A 21,741-nucleotide genomic window follows, 5' to 3' on the forward strand; every position below is an offset into this window, starting at 1 on the left:
TGACGACAACTCCAAATTGCCACAAGGGCCATCGGTGACCCAGTCATTAACCATATGACCACGTTTAACCACCGAAAATTTTATAAACCCAACCACGTAGTTCCCCAAAAAACATATAAAAAGACAGTTGGCGAACAACAAGTTATCAATCATAAACGATTCCATCAACAGTTCGGTTATCTTTATTACCCAAATCAAAATGTGCAGCAACGTGAAGTCTTCCTGTATCCTGGTGGTTCTGATCCTGGCACTGGGATCCATTTCAGCTCAACCGGCCAGGTTAGCCAAGCAGCTACAGAAACAGCAGGCAGCTCCCTACCCATCCGCGGAGGAACTGAAGCCCGAGGTTCCGTTTGAAGAAGGAGTGCCCGATCAGACCTATGGACCTCCGGATCTCACCTACGGACCCCCGCCCACCGATGCAGTGGAGCAGCTGCCCAGCGCTGAGGAGCCACAGGACTTCACACCCGATCCGGATGCAGAGGAGGTTCAGCCCATTGAACAGGCGCCCGCTCGTCTGACCAAGCAGACCAGGAGACGTCCACAATCACAGGGACTAATTCTGCTTTCCTCGAGTCCATTCCAAGTTATTAATCCCAATGGAATCCCGGCTCCAGTGGCTATTCAACCTCTATGGTAGAAACCCCAAAGAAAATACTTGACACTAATTTTTATAAACATTATATTAATTATTGTCTTTTGTTATCCGTTGAACCATTAAAGAACATTTGTTGTCGATACACCGAACTGATGTATTTACAATATTGTATCGGAGTCGATATTATGGGACCCAATACGGCATGTGGGAGTACCTATTTCATATACATATATAATTACAAATATAAGAACGATAAAAGTATGCAGATAACTTTAGCTAATTTCGGTTTTTGGGAAATTCTCAGCAGTTGCTTTGGAATGATCTGCCCCGACCTAGGCTACATAGTAAAAGCTAAATAATAATTTATTTAAGAATACTACGTAAAATCACTTTTGGCATTGTGCGGTCCTCGAGTTAACACAGAAATATTCTCCAACTGACAAACTGAACAAATATATATATCGTAAAACTTTCTACTTAAAATGCTAGTTATTGTCTGGTACGATTGCAGCTAACTGATAACAACAAAAAATGCAACTAATTCGCAATAATAATAAGTTAAACAAACTAGAGCACCGCCACGGGAGATTGGACCGATACCAGTATCGAATAGGTAAACAACTAATGGTAAACATATTCGTAGTTCGAGAGAAACTACATAAAGCCTTCGTCATAAATTCGCACACATTTGGAGGCAGAACTAGCCAGGTTCTCCTTTTGCCTTGCTCCTCGTTTTTCAACTCAGTGGGTCCTGTCGTTTACGATTTGAGCTAAGCTGGCCCAGGTACCGAAGACAAAGCCACAGAGTCCGAAGATCAGGATGAGAAAGTCCTTCCACAGCATCCAATTAAAGCGGCCATAGCCAACGTTATAAAAAGTGATTACTTCAATGATTGGCGGGGCGATGAGGGCCAGAGCTGAGCTGCTCACGGCTCCCACAAGTGAGATAATAGAGCCAAGATTGGGAATACAGGTGGCCAGTAAAACTGTAAAGAAAATGAGGGTGTTAATAAGAAAATTTCGTATAGTTCCTGGGAAACTTACAGGTAAAAGTGACTAGAACAACTCGCAAGACTGTGGCCGAGAGATCCTTGGCATGCGTGGTGTCGAAATGACTCCTCACAAAAGGTTCCACAATGTTTACGGGCACATAAAACTGAAGCGTATAAGAGAGGAAGATGGCCACCGCCATGGAGATCCGCACCAACTGAGAGAGTCTAAAAAGGTGGAGAAGAGGGTATAAGTTTGGATAAATATTATATATTTATAGTCGGTAAAAATCTAATATGGCTTTAATTTTATAAATCATCTACTTGTTGATAAAGAAACCTTAAAAATGTATTACCAATTTAAGATTTTTAATAAAAAACTGAACTGAAGTTATAATATTCGGAGTGGTTACAAGTAATTTGTTTAGATTTTTATAAAAAACTCCAAAGTATTATATTCACAGCGATACAAAATCTGGTAATACATTGCTTGAAAAATGGCTAAAATAAACGTGAATTGATATAGGTATATCCAGGCAGCTTATATTGGATAACGAAAAAGAAATCCCCTGCCTCATAAACTAAAATGGATTAGGAATGGAAAGTTTTTGAACTCACATATCGCCCTGCGGCAGATTTAGGGTAATGCTGCCCTCCACATGCTCGCCATACTTCAGGTAGCCGAAGAACCCAACCGCTGTGTATAGGCATGCCACGATCACCATGCCTGTATTGAGGACACCCGTGGTTCCGCCAAAGTCCTCCGGGGTGCGCATATTATTCTCCAAGGGCAGGACAACGCCAATGCCCTCAAACGCATAGATGGCGGTGCCGAAGTATAGGGGCAACGTGGCCCAGGTGGCCACCGGTTTGACCGTGTGTACATCAGGCAGATCCACCAGCATGTAGGAGAAGGTAATGGCCAGACCCGCCACAGTGAGCAGAGCGGCAACCAGAGAAACTGGAGTCAAATACTTTAGGTTTCGCACCAGATTCAAGAGTATCATGGGACCCAACATTATGAGCAGATAAATCTGCACAGGCATCTTGTAGTAGTGATCCATTACGTCCTTGATGTTCAGCGCCACAAACAGGAAGTAGACGCAGCAGAAACCGATTTGGGTGATGAACAAGAACGTGGTAACGATCCGTCTGGCCAAAGTGGAATATCTCCTTAGTCCCAGGGGTCCGGACTCAAAGCTGCAGTAGGCCACTTCCGAAAAATCCAACGACGGCTGCTGGAATCGCTGGCACAGCTCGTGGGAGCAGCTGACCAGCATGTGCATGCAGTGGGTGCAGATGATGCCCATGATCATGGTGCCAAAGAGTCCCACATATAGTCCAGCGTTCTTAAAGGCATCCGGCATGGCCAGAATGCCCGTGCCAATGTTGCCCTTCAGCAGATGCACCAGAGTGTCAAAGTTGGACGTCGGATGCTCCAGGGTGCGATGGTGGGTGGGGTTGTAGCTGGACTTGTCCGTCGGTCCGCGCTCATCGTCTCCTGATCCCGAAGCTGCTGCGTGCACTCACAGATAAAAATCAAAAGAATTATAAGTTTGATTTCGCAAGAACAGTTTTAAAAGAATTATTGTTTACCCAAGTAAATTACATATTTAAAATTCCTCCCATGGCTTATAAAAAATAAATTCTAGTTATTATACACATCATTTAGAATCACTCGATAATGCAAATCATCCTAATTAATAAAGTTTTTAAAGTAATGAAAAAAAAATACATAGGCATTACTGTCTTCTTTAATTATAGAGAATTTAATAATTCGAAAAATCAATGATTAATCAAGAACGAACCGAGAAATGAATAATCGGAATATATCTATATATAACCGCTATATCTTGCGGTTTTGTGAAACGTATCATAATTTAGGCCACAAAGAAAAACATTTCATTTTATCACCATGACTTCATCGGTTAATTCTTTATAAGGCCGTATTGCACACATCATAAAAGTTTTAGACCAATAATTTACTTTAAGTTGAATTCATTTGCATTGCAGACAATTTCAATGAAACTATTTTTTCACTTTAAATGAAATTGGTGTTATTTTTCTTACGATGTTTGCGTATAAAGGTTTTTTAAATGGTTCTTTAAACTTTTTAGGAAATTGTTTTTATCTTTCTTAGGATTTTTAAATAGAAAGGGAGTTTTTATCACTCAAAAACTGTTATTTTTCCATTACTATATAATAGGACTATTATTTCAAATTTATTAGACTAAAATTAGTCTATAAATACACATCTAATACATAAATATCCTTTATCATAATACAACATTTTGGAAAATGTTTTTATCTTTTCTACAATTTTTAAATGGATAGGTAGTTCTAATCACTCGAAAATGTATCTTTATAATCATTTCCATTAACCCAAAGTATAAAAGTAAAATACAATTTATACTTTAATTAATAAAAGTAGAACAGTATATATCTAAAATTTTGGAAGTGTTAGTTTTGAAGCCTGACTCACCTGCTAGGCTGTCCTCGCTGTGCACGTTGACCAGTGTGTTGTCCGGCGGAGAGCTGCGCACGGGTCGTGCCGAGGATCCTCTGCTGCCCTCGTAGTCGGAGGCATCGCTCTGCAGGAGCAGCGGCTGGCGTTCGGACATCTTTTTCTTGCGCGGCGCACCCTCGGGAAACTGGAAAACGCAGTGGTTAATTAATTCGGAGCGATGCACTATATGAAGCGGCCTCTCCGGCTGCACAAAACACACTGAATATGCTGCTTGAGATGCCCGCTTTTCGCCTCGGAAATTTTCCGCTGACTCAGTTTTCCACGCGTATAACAATAGGAGGTGCAGATAGTGCAGGCGGATAGTGGACAGTAAACGCGTGCCGGGCGGGCGGAGTGGAAAATTTCGACCATGCTGATAGTCGAACGGACTCAGCCTTGGACTTGACTCAAAGTACGATTAATTTGATCATTACATTACTTTGCATATGGGTCTGATTACGCTCGCTTCGGAAGTCGATATCAAATTGGCGAGCCAAGTCCCCTTCGCTAGGGTATAGCTTTAAAACCGAAAACACCGACAAGTCGCGAAAAACAAGCTATACGAGGCGATAAGACCCGCACATCGCCTGCAAAGCCAGTGATCATACCATAATCACCATTATATAATGTGTATCCAGACGGTGAATCAAATATCCACCCATTTTTTTTCTGATTATTGACACATTGGCTCAGTAGACGGTGTTACTCAAATTGCAACTATGCATTTCTTTGATATACAATACTTCCGATGGTATGAAGGGACTTTAAAACTGTTTAACGATCTTCAAAGCTTAAAAACTTGATATATTAAAAACCAGTTTATACAAATAAATGTAAAATACTGATATTACAGGTAAAATTAAATTAGTTTACGAATTTATTTAACATAATCATAGTAAAGGAAATATAATAAATACAATAATGAATAAATTGATATATGTGTCCGAAGATTATCGAAACTTAAAAAAAACTTTAAGTTTAGCAATGTTTTTCAGTATACGTATACTTTTTGCTAGCATACATACATATGTATATACTACACAGCCAAAGAATGCGAACTATTTTCTTAGCGTGGGATTAAAAGGGATTATATCTAGTCTACCTAGATCCCGGCAAACGCAGACTTAAGTCAACAAATCTTTATTTGAGTGCAATAAAGAAATCAAGCAAAGCATTAGAATTCCACCTTATTTTCTTTTTATCTTGCATCACCACAGACTTGCACAACAAAGTGCGACATTGCGAATATACATAACTATATCTTGTTTTCACTTACAGAGAGTATCGCAAATTAGATGGTGAATCTCAACTTGAGATTGTAAGATTCGTTTGAACTCGGCTTTCGGGCAGTGGTAAAAATAATAATCTCGAAACTAAAACTGAGAAAAAACATAATTAACAGATGGACGATAAAAATAAAATCAAAATAAACCCATTCAGCATGCGCGTATGGATGTTCAGATGTGTGGGTGTTCTACCTGTTGAAGGTTGGTTAATGGCGTCAGGTCCTCCATTGATTTTTTCCCGCTTGACACTGACAATGAAATATGTGGGTGCTCCTGCGAAGGTCACAGAGTCCTGGTGCGATTGCGATTTGTATTGATAATGTGCAAAGCAACTCAAGTTATTAACGAAGTGCTCCGAAATTCCATTAATTACAGAAATTGGGTGCGTGGGGGAGGAGACGGATGCCAATTATCTTTTTCCAGTCTGCGAATCGAATAGAGAAAACATCAACAATGAATCATTGCATTGTATTTTTAACTGTCATTTGATAAGATGAGGCTCCACTGTCACCAATTGATAGTGATTATTTATTTTGTTGGAAGTTGGAACCACACATTTTATCCTTCTATTGTTCTTGTGGTTTTGAACACATACGTTACTATTTTTCTCGAATTTAGCTCGCAATAACAATTGCCTCTCGCCCCGAATGTAGCACTGAACCAGCAAAGCAAAACACCAACAATAGAGGTTGGTTTTTTCCGTATCGCATCTATCGATTGTTTTAGCGATTGTATGGTACAGTAAAAATTAGAAAAGATTCCTGATAAAACGGGTACTCATTTGTGGAAATCAGAAATGGTTTAATTCGACGTTGTGGGTCCTTAAGAGATATACTTCTTAAATATACTATATGTTTTAAATCTTTTGATATGTCATCTTAAGAAAGTACTCTCATAGTTGTACTCTTCTTTCAAATATAATTATTTAACGTTTTTTTAGATTTAATGGTTCAGGGAAAACAAGATTAAAAATGTAAAGCGAACACAAACAATATTATTAGACTCAAAATATAAATAAGGAGCTAAATGGATATGAATAAGATAAACACTTTACTCGATTGACACTAATTATAAAAAATAGTCTGTTATTATATTCTTCTTCTTCAAAGAAGGAAAGCATACATTTTTTGTTAAATTTTCAAGGCTAAAATTTAAGCAATACTTAACGACTACATTTATTTAAGATGTCAGGAACTACGCCATGTATGGAATATAATTATTTGACAGTTAGCAACTGTGGTGGTTTTAAATATATAAATTAATTTATCGTGAAATAGGTTTATATCCCATGAATTAACCAATTAACCAATATTTGTTTAACCGATATTTTTCCATCAGTATAGCGATCTGGTGCCCACTGTACTTGAGACTTTCTCGCCAGAGTACTCAGTATTTTTTTCACATTCCAGCAACGGTCCTACTTTTGTGTTCTCTCCCTTTTCGTGACGTGTCTGCGGTGAATTTATTTAAAACCGCCTTTATCCTTAATTTGCCGGACAAATAACCCAGAGGAGAGCAACATGGTGGAGCTGTCGAGCGTCATTTCCAAGTTCTACAACGACTACGTGCAGAACACGCCCAAGAAGCTGAAGCTGGTGGACATCTACCTGGGCTACATTCTGTTGACCGGCATCATCCAGTTTGTTTACTGCTGCCTGGTGGGCACCTTCCCGTTCAACTCCTTCCTATCCGGGTTCATCAGCACCGTCAGCTGCTTCGTCCTGGCCGTGTGCCTCCGCCTGCAGGCCAATCCCCAGAACAAGACCGTATTTGCCGGCATTTCACCGGAACGCGGTTTCGCCGACTTCATCTTCGCCCATGTGATCCTGCACCTGGTGGTGATGAACTTCATCGGTTAAGAATGCACTAACTGGCATGCGACGCGGATATATTTATAAATAAAATGTAACTCTAATAGAAGATCTTCTTGTACGCGCCGAGGAAATCGAAGGGTTCTGGTGTGAAGTCCAAATGGAGCTCTGGCTCTGGAATGGCCATCTCAAGGGGTTCGACCTTCTCGGCATAGTCGGCCAATTGGGGCTCGCCTTTGAGCTTGTTCGGTTCGGTTTCCTTGGACGTCTTGCTCTTGGAGGCAGTGAAGGAACTCTTCTTTGGCACCAGGATGGAATCGTTCACGTTCAGGGTCACCAGATCATGAAAGACCGCCTGATCCATCGGGAAATTCATCTTCTGGGTTACCTTTGGGGGAATTAAGATGTTCTTTAGAAACTGTCCCACTTATTTGTAGACAGGACTTACCTTGGGAGCTATTGAAGCCATGCCCTCCGGACTAAATTTCTTGTCTAGCACAACGCTGGAGATGATTCGAACCTCTTTCTGCTTGCGCACGGTGGTATTGTATTGGGGCACGGCTAACTTGTCCAACGAAAAGGGTTTGCTGGATATCTTCAGTTGGCACTTTTTGGCCCTCGGACAGGCCGGCGTCGGGATCTCCGCGGCATGGCCGTTGCAGGACTCGACGTGGACATTTGGCGGAGCTGAAGGTGTCAATTGGACACGTCGCGTGGTGCAGTTCCGCTGGTTCACATGGAGTCGGGTTTTACGCTTGTGCGGCATTTTGAACGAAGCCGCAAGGATTTCGAGAAAGTACTTTTCAATTCCGCCCTGATCTTAAACTGCACGCCACACTGATTCGGGTATTTTACAGCACTGACAAACAGCTGTTCTACAGTACAAACTCTATTGAAGGATGATATGTATTATATTTGATTTTAAATATAAAATACCCAAGAAATGATAATCTTATACATGCTTTACGTTTTATATTATATACTCATTTTTCATGTTATCTTTTCGTCACATACCTTTCCTTTGTTCAGTATCTACTTTAAACAGCCGGTTCCTGCATTTTACAACACTGCACCACCTGCAGCTTTTTGTTGTTGGGGTTTGGGGCTCGAACAAAATATTTTGATTCATCCTTAAAAAATGGCATTATCCCGCGCCAAGCCCGACGAACTGCCCAAGGATGCAGTTGTGATCACAGAGGATCAGGCCCTGAAATACCAGTGGAAGATCATTACCGCTTGGGACAAAGTCGGCGATGTGTGAGTGCAAAAGTGGTCCAATCAAGCTGCTTACCTAACAACTAAACCAAAACAATTTATTTTAGGTGGTCGCTGCGATATACTCCTGGAATTCTGAGTGCCCTGGCTGCGGGAACAGGTGCATACATCAATAATCACTATCGCACCAAGCTGCGATTGGGAGGACATGGTCGGTTGTCCAGTTACCTGCCCATTGTAGCCGTTCCCGCCATTTTTACCATGCTGACGCACAAGTTCTTCATCCAACGACCCATTCTGCTGAATCCCCTGGGCGAGTGCCCGGTGTGCATCCAAGTGCGGTCTGCCGCCTTCCAGACGAGTCTGGGCATTGTGTATCCCACGATCCTTGCACCATTTGCCGCATTTATGTTCGCCACCCGCTGCTACACGTACCGCATGCCCTCGATCACGGAGAGTCCGCGTGAGGTGTTCCAGTTGTGGCGCAAGATCACCCGCCCCATTGTCCCAGCCCTGGGCACCATCATCTGCCTGCAGGCCCTGCTCACTATGTTCCTGACCGGTCAGGAGGACAAGCAGAACTTTCTGCTAATGCTGCGCATGAGGGAGATCGAGCACCAGCTGGAGGAGGAGCACCTGCCGCAGCGAATCGACTTTTAATTGTTATACCCTTGTTAAATAGCTGAAATAGAGACGCATTTTGGGGTTTAACCTAAATGCAATTTGTAGGTAAAGTGTTTTGTTTCTAGGGCCAAAGAAACCTTTTTATGGCTAAAAATGAGTGGATCGAAATACTTATTTTGTATTAAATATTTATGTATAATGTGTTGTAGAACATTGAATTCTTGTGTATATGAATGTTATGTTAAAATTCAAATTTGCGCACTAGTGGTGACAGCGACAAAAAACAGTTACTTTGACCATCCCTAAGCTTATCGATAACCCACAAAGTTTGCCGCATTGCCTATCGGAAGGTGCGAATCCCACACGTTGCTGCAGTCGGCTGACGAAATTGTTTGCATTTGCATTTACTGTTTAAAACGTGAGTAATACATAGTTTGTTTTGCTTGAACGGCAGGGCGGCTTAACTCACAACAAAGAAAATAAACAAACGGACGCCCTTCTGATTTAATTTGCCACATAATTGTGTAACTTTGTCACGTAGTGTGCAGTGTGCACTTTCACTGCTTCGATTCCGATTTGTGGGCCTTTTTGAGGGGTTAGGGAGTCCCGATTGTCGCGTGGCAACGCTTTAGACCGAGCACACTTACCACTCTTCCATTGTCCATTGCAGAACCAGCGAAATGAAGTTCCTCACCGCCAAGGAGGTGCGCGATGCCTATCTGGGCTTCTTCAAGGAGCAGAAGCACATCTACGTCCACTCGTCCAGCACGATTCCGCTGGACGATCCCACGCTGCTGTTCGCCAACGCCGGTATGAACCAGTTCAAGCCCATCTTCCTGGGGACCGCCGATCCCAACAGCGAGATGTCCAAGTGGGTGCGCGTGGCCAACACGCAGAAGTGCATCCGTGCCGGCGGCAAGCACAACGATCTGGACGACGTGGGCAAGGATGTCTACCATCACACCTTCTTCGAGATGCTGGGCAACTGGTCCTTTGGCGACTACTTCAAGAAGGAGATCTGCTCCTGGGCCTGGGAGTTCCTTACCCAGCGTCTCAACCTGCCCAAGGATCGTCTGTATGTGACGTACTTTGGCGGAGATGAGGCCAGCGGCCTGGAACCCGACTTGGAGTGCAAGCAGCTGTGGCTGGACCTGGGTCTGAAGCCGGAGCACATCCTGCCGGGCAGCATGAAGGACAACTTCTGGGAGATGGGCGAGACCGGACCCTGCGGACCTTGCTCCGAGCTGCACTTTGACCGCATCGGCGGACGCAGCGTCCCGGAGCTTGTCAACATGGATGATCCCGATGTCCTGGAGATCTGGAATCTCGTGTTCATCCAATACAACCGCGAGTCCGATGGTAGCCTGAAGCAACTGCCCAGGAAGCACATCGACTGCGGCATGGGCTTTGAGCGGCTGGTGTCCGTCATTCAGAACAAGCGTTCCAACTACGACACCGATCTGTTTGTGCCCCTCTTCGAGGCCATCCAGGCGGGTACTGGTGCCCCAGCCTACCAGGGGCGTGTGGGTGCCGACGATGTGGACGGTATCGACATGGCCTACCGCGTGCTCGCCGATCACGCCCGTACCATCACAATTGCCCTGGCTGATGGCGGCACTCCGGATAACACCGGTCGTGGTTATGTCCTGCGACGCATCCTCCGACGCGCTGTGCGGTAAGATACCTTGGATTAAGATAAAAGTGACCACATTTATGAACCAATTTCTTTCGTTTTTCCTCTACAGCTATGCCACGGAGAAGCTGAATGCCAAGCCCGGTTTCTTCGCCACCCTGGTGAACACAGTGGTGGACCTGCTTGGCGATGCCTTCCCAGAAGTGAAGAAGGATCCGCAACACATCATTGACATTATCAACGAGGAGGAGTTACAGTTCCTCAAGACCCTAACGCGCGGGCGCAACCTGCTGAACCGCACCATCGAGAAGCTGGGTAACCAGACTACCATTCCCGGCGATGTTGCCTGGCGGTTGTACGATACCTACGGCTTCCCAGTTGATCTTACCCAGCTGATGGCTGAAGAGAAATCCCTGAATATCGATATGGATGGCTATGAGGCTGCCAAGCAGAATTCCTATGTGCTATCGCAGGGCAAGGGAGCCAGCAAGATCGAGGAGATCAATCTTGATGTGCATGCCATTTCCGAGTTGCAGGAGAAGGGTGTTCCGCCAACCAACGACACCTTCAAGTACAAGTACGAGGCTGTGTCGGACGAACGTGACTCTGCCTACAACTACGGTGTGTGCAACAGCAAGATCGTCGCCCTGCGTTTCGAAAACCAGTTTGTGAACGAAATCAGCAGCGGACAGAAGGCAGGCATTGTCCTGGACAAGACCAACTTCTATGCTGAGAGCGGTGGTCAGATCTACGATCAAGGTGCTCTGGTCAAGGTTAACGACGAGGCAAACGAATTCCTGGTGGACCGTGTGTACAACCGCGGAGGCTATATTCTTCACATCGGCGTTGTCGAGGGGACCCTGAAGGTGGGCGATGAGTTGGAACTGCACATCGATGTGGAGCGCCGCTGGCTGACCTCGAAGAACCACTCGGCCACCCATGCCCTTAACCATTGCCTGCTGCAAGTTTTGGGTAAGGACACCGAGCAGAAGGGCTCCCTGGTAGTGCCAGAGAAGCTGCGCTTCGATTTTAACAGCAAGGCAGCCATGACCATCGAGCAGGTGGCCAAGACGGAGCAGCTGACCAAGGAGATGGTTTACAAGAATGTGCCCATCTATGCCAAGGAGTCGAAACTGGCGCTGGCCAAGAAGATCCGAGGCCTGCGGTCTGTCTTCGACGAAGTTTACCCAGATCCCGTGAGAGTAATTTCCTTCGGCGTGTCCGTCGACGAACTGGAGCAGAATCCCGATTCGGAAGCCGGCGAACAAACCTCCGTGGAGTTCTGCGGTGGCACCCATCTTAGGCGTTCGGGCCACATCATGGACTTCGTCATTAGCAGCGAAGAGGCCATTGCCAAGGGTATCCGACGCATTGTGGCTCTCACAGGACCCGAAGCTCTGAAGGCACTGAAGAAGTCAGAGGCTTTTGAACAGGAAATCATCCGGCTTAAGGCCACCATCGATGCCGATCAGTCTGGCAAGGACTCCAAGTCGCATGTCAAGGAGATTGTTGAGCTGACCGAACAGATTTCGCATGCCACAATTCCGTACGTGAAGAAGGATGAAATGCGCAACCTGCTGAAGGGCCTGAAGAAGACTTTGGATGACAAGGAACGTGCCCTGCGCGCCGCCGTCTCGGTGACCGTGGTGGAGCGCGCCAAGGCGCTGTGCGAGGCCAATCCCCAGGCCACCGTGCTGGTCGAGCAGCTGGAAGCCTTCAACAACACCAAGGCACTGGATGCCGCTCTCAAGCAGGTGCGCAGCCAGCTGCCCGACGCCGCCGCCATGTTCTTGTCCGTGGATGCCGACTCCAAGAAGATCTTCTGCCTGAGCTCGGTGCCCAAGAGTGCCGTGGAGAAGGGCCTGAAGGCGAACGAGTGGGTGCAGCACGTTTCCGCCACGCTGGGTGGCAAGGGAGGTGGCAAGCCGGAGTCCGCCCAAGCCTCGGGCACAAACTACGAAAAGGTGGATGAGATTGTCCTGTTGGCCAGCAAGTTTGCCCAGTCGAAATTGTCTTAAATGCAACAAGAACTAACAAGTAGCCCGACCTTAAATTACTCACAATTTTGATACACAATTATGCTTAATCCTAATCCGTTGATCTGTTCCAAACAGCATTTCAGATGAATTTTAACGGCTATTTATAAAATAAAGGCATTTATACATTAAATTAAAGAATCACTTGTGTTTAAGTTGGAGTAAAGGTATTAATATAAATTTGAATGGGGAAAAACACAATTTGAACTGATTTTGCACATTTATTTACTTTTCAAACTCTAATGATAATAGTTAAGCCTTATTGAGTAATACATTAAATGTAGAATTTGTCAATAACTATTGGTTTGAATATGACACACATAGTTTCAAGAACACACTAAGCCTAAGATTTGTTTTTCTGTATTATCCAATCGACTGCCTCGGAAAAGTTTTCCACCAAAGCGGTTGGTGGAGGCGATGGCTTGACATCTGGCAGATATTTGCCTGTCTTGACAAGAATGCCCTGCATGCCCACGCTCATGGCGCCCACAATGTCATCATTGGCGTCCTGGAAATCGAACAGAAATTAGAAGAGGCCACAAGTGATTAAAAGTTTCACTTACATCTCCTATCATGACGCAGGAGGCGGGATCCCGTCCAGCCAGAGCCCCTTCGAAGAAGTACGGATTCGGTTTGCCAATGACTTTGGCCGTTCGTCCTGTGGCAAACTCCAGACCCTTGACAAAGCATCCAGGACCCAAGGCCAGACCTTCGGCACGTTTGTAGTATTTACCCTGGTGCACTGCCACCAGCTTGTGATTCTTATTCTCCAGCAGAACACTATTGGGAAGATTATCATATGGTTAAGTTATGATTATATACTCTATAACGATGCTCACTTGAAAGCCTCGTTCAGCTTCTCATAGTTGAAGGCCTTGGGAGCCAGACCAATCAAAACTGAATCCTGGTAGCGCTTGGTATCCTCCGGCGGGAAGTCCTGGCGCGCATCCTCGGACAGGATGTAGTACGGATTTAGTCTCTCATTCTCCACAAAATCGACTGCGGCGCTCAAGGAGCTGTAGATCTCCGAGGGGTCCACTTGGAAGCCAATCTTGCAGAGGCGTTCGTGAAGAGTGGCCTTGGAGTCCTTCGTGGTGTTTGTAACGAACTTGACTGCTACGCCAGATTCGCGCAATCTGCACAATAACAAATTTCTTCCTTATGAATTTTTTCGTATTTTCTTGTAATCTAACAGTCGCACCTTTTCAAAGCCTCAACTGCATTTGGAGTGGGTTCATCCTCCACATGCAAGGTGCCACTGAGATCAATTAGAGCTCCTTTGATAGACATCCTTCTTGACTGGGCAAAGCTCAAGCTCCTTTTTCCTCCAGAGAACAAAAACATTGAATACTTTCCAGCTGGTTCGATTTCCGATAGTACTTTCGATAGGTTTCTGTATCAGCAGGTTGGTTTCCAGGGGCGTAGCTCGGTTTTTGAAACCCCGTAAAAACCTTAATACATTCCTTTTATTTGAGTTAGGGGTTCGAAATTCTAAGTCATCGTACTCTTAATTGGTATAATGCAAAGAACATTTCTTACATTTTCCTACGACCCTTTTGCACAGCTGTTTCTCTGACTACGGCCATGATCACTAGCGATTTAAAAATGTTGTTTTCTACCGGCAGAAATTTTCTGGCGCGGATTTCCTTGGATATATCCAAAAATATTAAGCAATGTGGACTCATAGCCAACTACTGCCAGGTGGCCACTGCCCTGCGTCCAAAGAAGGCGAAATCTACCCGAAAGGAGGTAAGATCTTCGGTTTCCAATCGAATTTACATAACTTTATTAACATTTTGGTGTCCCCCAACCAGGCGCAGTACTTCTCCGATGCCAAGAGGATCCGTGCTATAGGTGGGAAAGGCGGCGATGGTTGCGTGTCCTTCCTGCAGCTGTGGTGCAATGAGCGAGCCGGCCCAGATGGCGGAGACGGTGGCCACGGCGGCCATGTGGTGTTCCAGGCCTCTAACGATGTGCGCAACTTCAACCACGTGGGCAGTATCCTGAAGGCGGAGGAAGGAGAAAGGGGGAGCTCCAAGGACTGCCATGGCAAGAACGCCAAGCACTCGGTGATCAAGGTGCCCATCGGCACCGTCATCAGGAATGCCCAGGGTCTCATTGTCGGTGATCTGGGGCAGGCGGACCTCATGTTTGTGGCCGCTCGAGGTGGAGCCGGCGGCAAGGGCAACCGCTTCTTCACCACGGACAAGGAGACGAGTCCTAAGGTTTGCGAGTACGGGCCCAGTGGCGAGGATCTCTCTTACACCCTGGAGCTGCGCAGCATGGCGGATGTGGGACTGATTGGCTATCCCAATGCAGGCAAAAGCACCCTGCTGAATGCCCTCACTCGGGCCAAACCGAAGGTGGCTCCATATGCCTTCACCACGCTGCGTCCTCACTTGGGCACAGTACAGTACGATGACCACGTCCAGCTCACCATCGCCGACTTGCCCGGACTCGTGCCCGATGCCCATCTCAACAAGGGCTTGGGCATACAGTTCCTGAAGCACGCCGAGCGCTGCACCCTGCTGCTCTTCGTACTGGACGCCAGTGCAGCGGAGCCCTGGACCCACTACGAGCAGCTCATGCACGAGCTGCGACAGTTTGGAGGACGCCTAGCGAGTCGCCCGCAATTGGTGGTGGCCAACAAACTTGACGTGGAGGAGAGCCAAAGCAACTTTGAGGAGCTGCAGCGAAGGTTACAGAATCCTGTGCTTGGCATCAGTGCCAAGATGGGTCACAATCTGGGACAACTCCTGAACAGCATACGCAAGGGATACGACCGCCACAAAGACCTGGCCAAGGACTCCAGTTAAAGGCCACTGATTAAGTTGTTTCGGATTGTTATTTATAAATTAAACTTTAACCTTATGAGCTAAGCAAGCGGGAAACATTCGATTACAATCCCTCCTCGGATGTGGGAAGCCAGAAAGCCATGTTGGTGCATGCAGAGGCCAACATCATGTACTTGGGATTGAACTGAACGCATTGCACCGGCCCCGGATGATCTCCATTCAGCACAGAGACCTTGTTGCCCGTGTCCGCGTTCCAGATGTGCACGCGTCCATCGGTGCTGCCCGAGAAGATGAACTGCGAGTCCGGGCTGAAGCTCGCCTCGATGGCGATGCCCTTGTTGTTTGGATAGCCGGTGAACGTCTGCAGCGGAGTGCCGTGGAAGGCATCGACCAGTCGGATGACCGATCCATTTGTGCTGATCAGTATGGTTTTGCCGTCCCGCGAGAATTTCAGGCCTGTCCAGTCGCACTCCTTCTCCTGGTTGAGCTTGAAGGTGACGAAGGGACCCTTGTCGAAGGAGCGCAGGTCGTACAGCTTGATGCTCTCTGAATTGACGCCGGCAGCGAAGATCAGACCCTCCGGATCGTAGGCGGCGATGGGTCGCCCGGAGAGATGCATCAGTCCCTGGCAGTTGGGCGAACGCAGGTCCCACAGGCGCAAAGTCTTGTCCAGGGAGCCAGAAAGGAAGGTGTCCTCCACCGGCGAGATGCACAGCGAGATGACTTTCTTGGTGTGGCCGGGGAAGTAGCGCAGATACTTGTTGTCGTGCAGGCTCAGATACCGGATGGTGTCGTCCACCTTGGTGGAGCTGTGGATGGCCGTGTTGTTGGCATGTGTAAAGTGGATCAGGTCCACGCCGTACTTTTTGGAGTTCACCGTGCGCGACTGCGTCCCCTTTTCGCAGTCATAAATCACGATCTGGTCGTCCTCGCTGCACGAAATCAGGTGTTCCCCGTTGGGCGCAAAGTCGATGGCGTTGATCTTGTCCGTGTTCTCGCGGAAGATCTTGGCCACCTTGAAGCTGCGCACCACGGGATCTATTAGTTTTATCTTCATTTTGATCAGCCGGATTTAGTTGTGATTTGTTGTCAATTAAATCTTTTTTTTGACGCAAGGCTCTGCTAGTGATGGCAGAAGGCTCGATATGTGAGTTATCGATATCGAGCTAATGAAGTGGTTCCGGAATGAATCGTTAGACCGGAACCAGTAACCAGATTTGGAAAAGCGCTCTGGATGCTAAACGGTTTTTTGAAATTATGAATACAAATCTACCAAACCAATTTATTTGTTGATGTATTAATGCTATTGAAGCACTGATGATCTTTTAAAGTAAAAATATTATATTTTGACTTAGAACTTATATGAAATTTCTCTAAAAATCTCAAAAAAAAATTTTCAAGTTTTGGATAGAAAACTAATAGGCTTTGTGATCTTATAAAGAAAAAATTAGAAATTAGTAGAAACCCCAAAAATAAACAATATTCCTCTTAAGATCTCAAGAACTGGAGAGATAACATAAAAATGCATACATCTATTTCGATAATATATTTTAGTCAACAACAAAATTTAAGTAAAGCATGTGTTATGTAAAGCGAATAGAAAGCAAAACAACATTAATTTAGCTACATTTGAAATGTACACAGTGCAATTGTTAATGGACTAATTAATTCGAATGTGGCGGAGGGCAATCGCAGGTGTTACTGTGGGTATTTCCTAGCAGCTCCTTGGGGTCAACGTACACGGCGCCCTCTTTGCCTCGAGCGAAAGGTGTTTGTCCGTTGGTTTGTAAGTAAAAGTCGCCATGTATTCTGCAAATTTAAATTTCAAATAAGTACTTTCTATTTTTATTCGAGGTCTAACCCCTAAGGGCAGTTGGTACTTACGTCCTAGGGCAATGATGACCCATCACCACCGGCGGGCATGTCTCTGAAGTTTTGTTTTGCTTAAAGTCCGACCATTTCTTTGCGGGCACAGCATCGAATCCAATGGGATACCGATCCGAAACACTCTCGGCCCAGAACCACCAGCTTCGTCGATGGCTGGACAGGTCGTTGTCACTGAGCATCTTGTAGTTCCTCTTGGGACAGCCCGGCTGTAGGCTAGTCCCACCGTTGGGCCAGAAGTCCGCCGTGCCAGTGCTCGTCGGAGCTCCATATAGCCAGGCATCCGTGTGTATCACGTCCACGAACTCCGCATCGCTGGCAGATAGGTGGGTCCCCGGATAGAAGAGTGGAAAGGCAGGATCCAGGGCGGAAATTCTGCAAAATATTTTAAGATTCGTAATTAAGAAATGGTTTTAAGTTAGGTAATTGGATACATAATACATAGTTTAAGGAAAAATGAAGCATCCTTAAAATCCTACGAATACTAAATTTTATACGTTGAGGAAAAACTCAAATTAATTTGTTTCTACTTAATTCAAAATTAATACGTTGCTGCTTTTTATTGTTATTTAAAATGTGAAACTAATATGTTCAATGAACATTGGTCAACCATTGGAACAAATAAGTTTCTAATGAATTTGTAATTAATATGCTTAGCCATAGCCAACAAATGAACTTTAAAAACATTCGTTTAAACAAGTGACTTTCAAATTGAAAAATAATAATACTATTTTTTAATTATAAACAATATAACTAAAGCAGGTGTTATTGAATATAATCCGTTTAAAAATAAATGTCAGTATACAGGAATTGAGAAAACCCTCTTACCTTCTCAGCTTTCGAACGCCCTTGGTGCGCTTAATTATTTCGCGGCCAAGGATTCCGGCCAATTGGCCACCCATCGAATGTCCCACTATGTGAAACTTGTCAATATCCAGGCCGTGGTCAAACATTTGAATCAGGACCTTGGCCAACTCAGGGCCCAATTGTTTAAGGTTGGGGAAGGCATCGAACATGTAGTTGCCATCGGCGAGTTCACCCCAGTCAAGGACGATGAGGTTGGTATCCTTTCGCTCCAGATAGGCCTCGGCTATGACGTGAATGCTCTCCACATCCGGATCCTCCAAATAGCCATGCAAATAGAGAACTGTATTCTTGCCCAAGTCCAAGTGCTCATCCTCCAAAAGACTTTGAAAATCGGTTAGGTCATAGATATCACTATCAGCTACAGTGGGTCTGTAAGAAAAAGATAAAAAATAGGTAAATTCTTGAAAAAAACGTATCATATGGAAATTTATATATATTTTCTTAAAATTCGGTATATTCTTATATAGGATTTATAGATTTACAACTTACCCATAGTAAAGTATAAACTTTGCCGTCGTCAGATCTGCCTTGGAGTTCTTGAGCCCACATAGCAACCCTGATCAATAATAATTATCCAAATCGTATTAGTGGATTTTTCCATTTTCGCTTACTCACTTACTGGATTTGTTTTTAATGGCCTTGTGCATTTTTCTGGGGGGCCGTAGGCTATTAGTCCATAAAGTGATTGATTACGTGGCCAGTGGGTTGTCCGGATATCCTCTGCTCCCATGCGGTGATTGTCAAAGACTGGGCCGGACACTCGGTTAGCTGGATTAACGTGAAGTGGCCTGGCCAGTACTGAATCGCATTGAAATAGATAACTCTAATTAAATTTCAATCTTTTTCGGATAAGATAATGAGGGCGGCCGAAAAAGCCTTGCGACATTAGCATCGTGAATCGTGAATCACTAGAGTGGCACCAACGGCGGCAAAGTCCGGCTGGGAGGTCCAAAACTTTTGCCCGTCCATGCATCATTCATGTGAACATGTGCACTGTACAGTGGAACATCCGATTTTGGGCACTTCAATACTTAAGGCCCCCTTATAATTATTCACCCTCTTCCATGGGTTTAACAAGTTTAATCGTACTTTAATCCCATTATGCACTTGAGGAGTAATTTTAAGGTGATTGTACGCAGGCAGTAAATGAAAGCTATAAAAGCATTGTCGCCAGTTAGTCTACCCATTTCCACAAGTAGTTAATTCGAAATCCACATTCACATTCAATTAAAATTGCAACACTAACGACTTCCCCCAAAGAAAATTGGCGAGGATAATTACAAAGTTACCCAGTTTTAAATTATAAATTATAAAAGAGTGTAATAACTATAATTGGTTACTTAAAATCAACTAGATACATTTCGATAAACTGTTATAGTTTCTTAAGCATGGTATCTTTAAAAAAATCTATATAGTTAATGTTGTCCAAAAATAAAGTGTTGTTTTAATATTTTTTTTCCTTATTTAATTGCATTTGGTACTATACATTATCAAGGAAACCTTTGATAACTTATCTAATAAAAAATATATAGCCCTCTCAATAATACTTGTCACTCTAAGCAATAAACATTGTTTATAGACTGTTCAAAAAGACATAAAAGGTTGATCTTATATATTTGCCAGGTCTCAGTTCAACAAGCTTTAGGGTTTACTGTCCATTGCCACAGATTACCTTAACCCAGGGTCTAAGTGAACAAAACCACAATTACAATGGTTAAATATGCAGACTTGAAATTACAGCAATGCCAAACAAACACACTTGTAAGCTACAGTATTACGTCTTTGGCTTAGACCAATGAACTTTGGTTTGGTACAGAAATTACTGTTTTTATTACATTAATCTTTTTAAACGGAGATTTGGATGATTCATACTTCGAAACTGCGGTAAAAACTGTGTATTCCGAACCGTATACGAACAGTAATCAGAACTAGATTTATACAAGGGATCATAATCTGGGGATCATGAATATTATTAGGTTGTTAAATTATTACCAAGGGACTTATTTATAATAATTATTATAAATATAAAATTAAAAAAAATTTAGAACCAATTCTATAACTTAAAATAGTAAAATAATATTAAATACATCTGAAAAAAAGTTCCGATTCATTTTTCTATCCATTAAAATTTTTACATATTTAAACTAAGTTCGTCTTAGGGAAGTAAAACTGTGACATTGTATGGGGAAATCGTGGCCCCCTGACCCTGGTTGCGCTTCCCCAACGCAATCGTAATTTAAGTACCGGCCTTTTTTTTGGCTCAATTTCGCCGCTGTGATAAATAAATAAAGAGCACTTCAATTTATATTCCGGCTTATCGGTGGAAAATTAGCCGTCAGATAATGATGTCGTGGGAGCGGGACGAGGGGTATAAAATCGGCGCCAAGCACTTGGCGGAAGGCACAAAATTAATACTTAGCAAAACGCGCCACTTAGGGAGATTCCAAAAAAATAAAGCTAAAATAATGCAGCAATAATTGTAATAACAGCTCAGCATTTTTGACATATGCGCGTAATTAACGCATACCCTGTAGAGTATATGGTAGACAGTTGTTTCGACTGCGGGGACAGGTGAATCGTAGGTCAGTGGTCGGAAAACGGACGCGGAGATTGCGACACCAGTGGGGAAATTGATAATGGCCCGGATTCGCCTGTATTTGGGCACACAAACACCAAAGTTTTCCTATACACACACATAATTGATTGGTTCCACCCATTTGCCCAATAAAATTTGCATCTGTTTCCCATATTGACTCGCCATTCCACGGTGATTACGATGATATGGGGTCTCAAGCGCCAGACCAGACGAATAATTCAATGGCACTTACGAGTGGGCTCGGAATGGAAACCGAGAGTTAAGCAAACATTTACCCACGCGCAGCGAAACGACTTTATAAACATGCGCGTCGCCCCGTCGCGAAAGTCCAACTGATCTCTCGCTCGAAACTGCTCGCCACCAAGTGCTAACCAAACGAAACCCACAAATATACCTTAACTATCGCCAGGTGTCAGTTTGGGGACTATCGATATCGGAAAAAATAAAAATAATAATATAAATATATTAAATAATATGACAACTTAAAATTATATTTAAGATTTCTATGTTCTGCATTTTGCATATATGAAACTGAGTTCCTATATTATACTATCATTTTTGTAAAGGAGGATCAAAATATTTTTGAAATAAGATTTAAGAAAACTTAAAAATTTATTTGTTTTAAATAATAACTCCATCCTTTACATAAAGAATTCGAAATACAAATTTTTTTTTTCTTTTAATAATATTGAAAACCTAAAAGGTTGATTGTTTTAAACATTGATAGCACCATCCTTAGTATAACGAGTTCAAAATAAATTTTCTCTGTATATTTTCTTTTATAAATTATGAAATCGAGAAAATTCCAAAAATAGAAGTAAATCTTTCAACAATGGAGAAAATCTTGCTATAATATATACAATATTCAACAATATCCCCCTGTAAACGTTACCCTTTAAAA

The 21,741-nt window shown here is 44.0% G+C and overlaps 10 protein-coding genes across 16 annotated transcripts; 5 read left to right on the top strand and 5 right to left on the bottom strand.

Annotated features, from left to right (window-relative positions):
* Nucleotides 1-13: 13 nt before the first annotated feature.
* Nucleotides 14-818, top strand: LOC108021429 (uncharacterized). Its single transcript, XM_017090144.4, has one exon. The coding sequence runs from the start codon at nucleotides 200-202 to the stop codon at nucleotides 638-640; it is 441 nt and encodes a 146-aa protein (XP_016945633.2). The 5' UTR covers nucleotides 14-199; the 3' UTR covers nucleotides 641-818.
* On the bottom strand, nucleotides 668-6,115 carry LOC108021427 (proton-coupled amino acid transporter-like protein CG1139). Of its 6 annotated transcripts, none has more exons than XM_017090142.4 (6): nucleotides 5,975-6,115; nucleotides 5,572-5,803; nucleotides 4,070-4,238; nucleotides 2,206-3,100; nucleotides 1,643-1,815; nucleotides 668-1,584 (listed from the first exon to the last, which is right to left on the bottom strand). In XM_017090142.4, exons 2-6 carry the CDS (start codon nucleotides 5,605-5,607, stop codon nucleotides 1,340-1,342), a joined length of 1,518 nt encoding a protein of 505 aa, XP_016945631.2. In that variant the 5' UTR covers nucleotides 5,608-5,803; nucleotides 5,975-6,115; the 3' UTR covers nucleotides 668-1,339. The 6 variants fall into 6 exon arrangements, with proteins under 6 accessions (XP_016945631.2, XP_016945630.2, XP_016945629.2 ...); XM_017090141.4 differs by having other exon boundaries at nucleotides 2,206-3,103; XM_017090140.4 differs by having other exon boundaries at nucleotides 2,206-3,112.
* A 661-nt stretch (nucleotides 6,116-6,776) lies between these two features.
* Dad1 (dolichyl-diphosphooligosaccharide--protein glycosyltransferase subunit) lies at nucleotides 6,777-7,299 on the top strand. The gene has a single exon (XM_017068252.4). It carries the CDS (start codon nucleotides 6,900-6,902, stop codon nucleotides 7,236-7,238), a length of 339 nt encoding a protein of 112 aa, XP_016923741.1. The 5' UTR covers nucleotides 6,777-6,899; the 3' UTR covers nucleotides 7,239-7,299.
* Nucleotides 7,235-8,030, bottom strand: Rcd4 (Reduction in Cnn dots 4). The gene is made up of 2 exons (XM_017068237.4): nucleotides 7,639-8,030; nucleotides 7,235-7,578 (listed from the first exon to the last, which is right to left on the bottom strand). Exons 1-2 carry the CDS (start codon nucleotides 7,954-7,956, stop codon nucleotides 7,291-7,293), a joined length of 606 nt encoding a protein of 201 aa, XP_016923726.3. The 5' UTR covers nucleotides 7,957-8,030; the 3' UTR covers nucleotides 7,235-7,290.
* Nucleotides 8,031-8,262: 232 nt separating this feature from the next.
* On the top strand, nucleotides 8,263-9,133 carry LOC108005089 (uncharacterized). The gene is made up of 2 exons (XM_017068264.4): nucleotides 8,263-8,447; nucleotides 8,513-9,133. Exons 1-2 carry the CDS (start codon nucleotides 8,329-8,331, stop codon nucleotides 9,063-9,065), a joined length of 672 nt encoding a protein of 223 aa, XP_016923753.3. The 5' UTR covers nucleotides 8,263-8,328; the 3' UTR covers nucleotides 9,066-9,133.
* Nucleotides 9,134-9,314: 181 nt separating this feature from the next.
* On the top strand, nucleotides 9,315-12,839 carry AlaRS (alanine--tRNA ligase, cytoplasmic). The gene is made up of 3 exons (XM_017085436.4): nucleotides 9,315-9,447; nucleotides 9,700-10,704; nucleotides 10,775-12,839. The coding sequence occupies exons 2-3, from the start codon at nucleotides 9,710-9,712 to the stop codon at nucleotides 12,678-12,680; spliced, it is 2,901 nt and encodes a 966-aa protein (XP_016940925.3). The 5' UTR covers nucleotides 9,315-9,447; nucleotides 9,700-9,709; the 3' UTR covers nucleotides 12,681-12,839.
* A 60-nt stretch (nucleotides 12,840-12,899) lies between these two features.
* On the bottom strand, nucleotides 12,900-14,061 carry LOC108008870 (haloacid dehalogenase-like hydrolase domain-containing protein 2). The gene is made up of 4 exons (XM_017072779.4): nucleotides 13,900-14,061; nucleotides 13,538-13,834; nucleotides 13,262-13,478; nucleotides 12,900-13,206 (listed from the first exon to the last, which is right to left on the bottom strand). The coding sequence occupies exons 1-4, from the start codon at nucleotides 14,040-14,042 to the stop codon at nucleotides 13,042-13,044; spliced, it is 822 nt and encodes a 273-aa protein (XP_016928268.3). The 5' UTR covers nucleotides 14,043-14,061; the 3' UTR covers nucleotides 12,900-13,041.
* Nucleotides 14,062-14,278: 217 nt separating this feature from the next.
* LOC108005446 (mitochondrial ribosome-associated GTPase 2) lies at nucleotides 14,279-15,577 on the top strand. Its single transcript, XM_017068739.4, has 2 exons — nucleotides 14,279-14,447; nucleotides 14,513-15,577. The coding sequence occupies exons 1-2, from the start codon at nucleotides 14,283-14,285 to the stop codon at nucleotides 15,512-15,514; spliced, it is 1,167 nt and encodes a 388-aa protein (XP_016924228.4). The 5' UTR covers nucleotides 14,279-14,282; the 3' UTR covers nucleotides 15,515-15,577.
* Wdr82 (WD repeat domain 82) lies at nucleotides 15,525-16,634 on the bottom strand. The gene has a single exon (XM_017068752.4). It carries the CDS (start codon nucleotides 16,548-16,550, stop codon nucleotides 15,597-15,599), a length of 954 nt encoding a protein of 317 aa, XP_016924241.1. The 5' UTR covers nucleotides 16,551-16,634; the 3' UTR covers nucleotides 15,525-15,596.
* Nucleotides 16,635-17,024: 390 nt separating this feature from the next.
* LOC108005803 (inactive pancreatic lipase-related protein 1) lies at nucleotides 17,025-21,228 on the bottom strand. 2 transcript variants are annotated; one of them, XM_070994285.1, is made up of 6 exons: nucleotides 21,073-21,228; nucleotides 18,860-19,042; nucleotides 18,734-18,800; nucleotides 18,206-18,613; nucleotides 17,378-17,752; nucleotides 17,025-17,302 (listed from the first exon to the last, which is right to left on the bottom strand). In XM_070994285.1, exons 1-6 carry the CDS (start codon nucleotides 21,143-21,145, stop codon nucleotides 17,158-17,160), a joined length of 1,251 nt encoding a protein of 416 aa, XP_070850386.1. In that variant the 5' UTR covers nucleotides 21,146-21,228; the 3' UTR covers nucleotides 17,025-17,157. The 2 variants fall into 2 exon arrangements, with proteins under 2 accessions (XP_070850386.1, XP_016924625.2); XM_017069136.4 differs by lacking the exon at nucleotides 21,073-21,228 and having other exon boundaries at nucleotides 18,864-19,042.
* Nucleotides 21,229-21,741: the final 513 nt, after the last annotated feature.

The sequence above is a fragment of the Drosophila suzukii genome, chromosome 2L (assembly GCF_043229965.1).
Source record: "Drosophila suzukii chromosome 2L, CBGP_Dsuzu_IsoJpt1.0, whole genome shotgun sequence".
Lineage (NCBI taxonomy): Eukaryota > Metazoa > Arthropoda > Insecta > Diptera > Drosophilidae > Drosophila > Drosophila suzukii.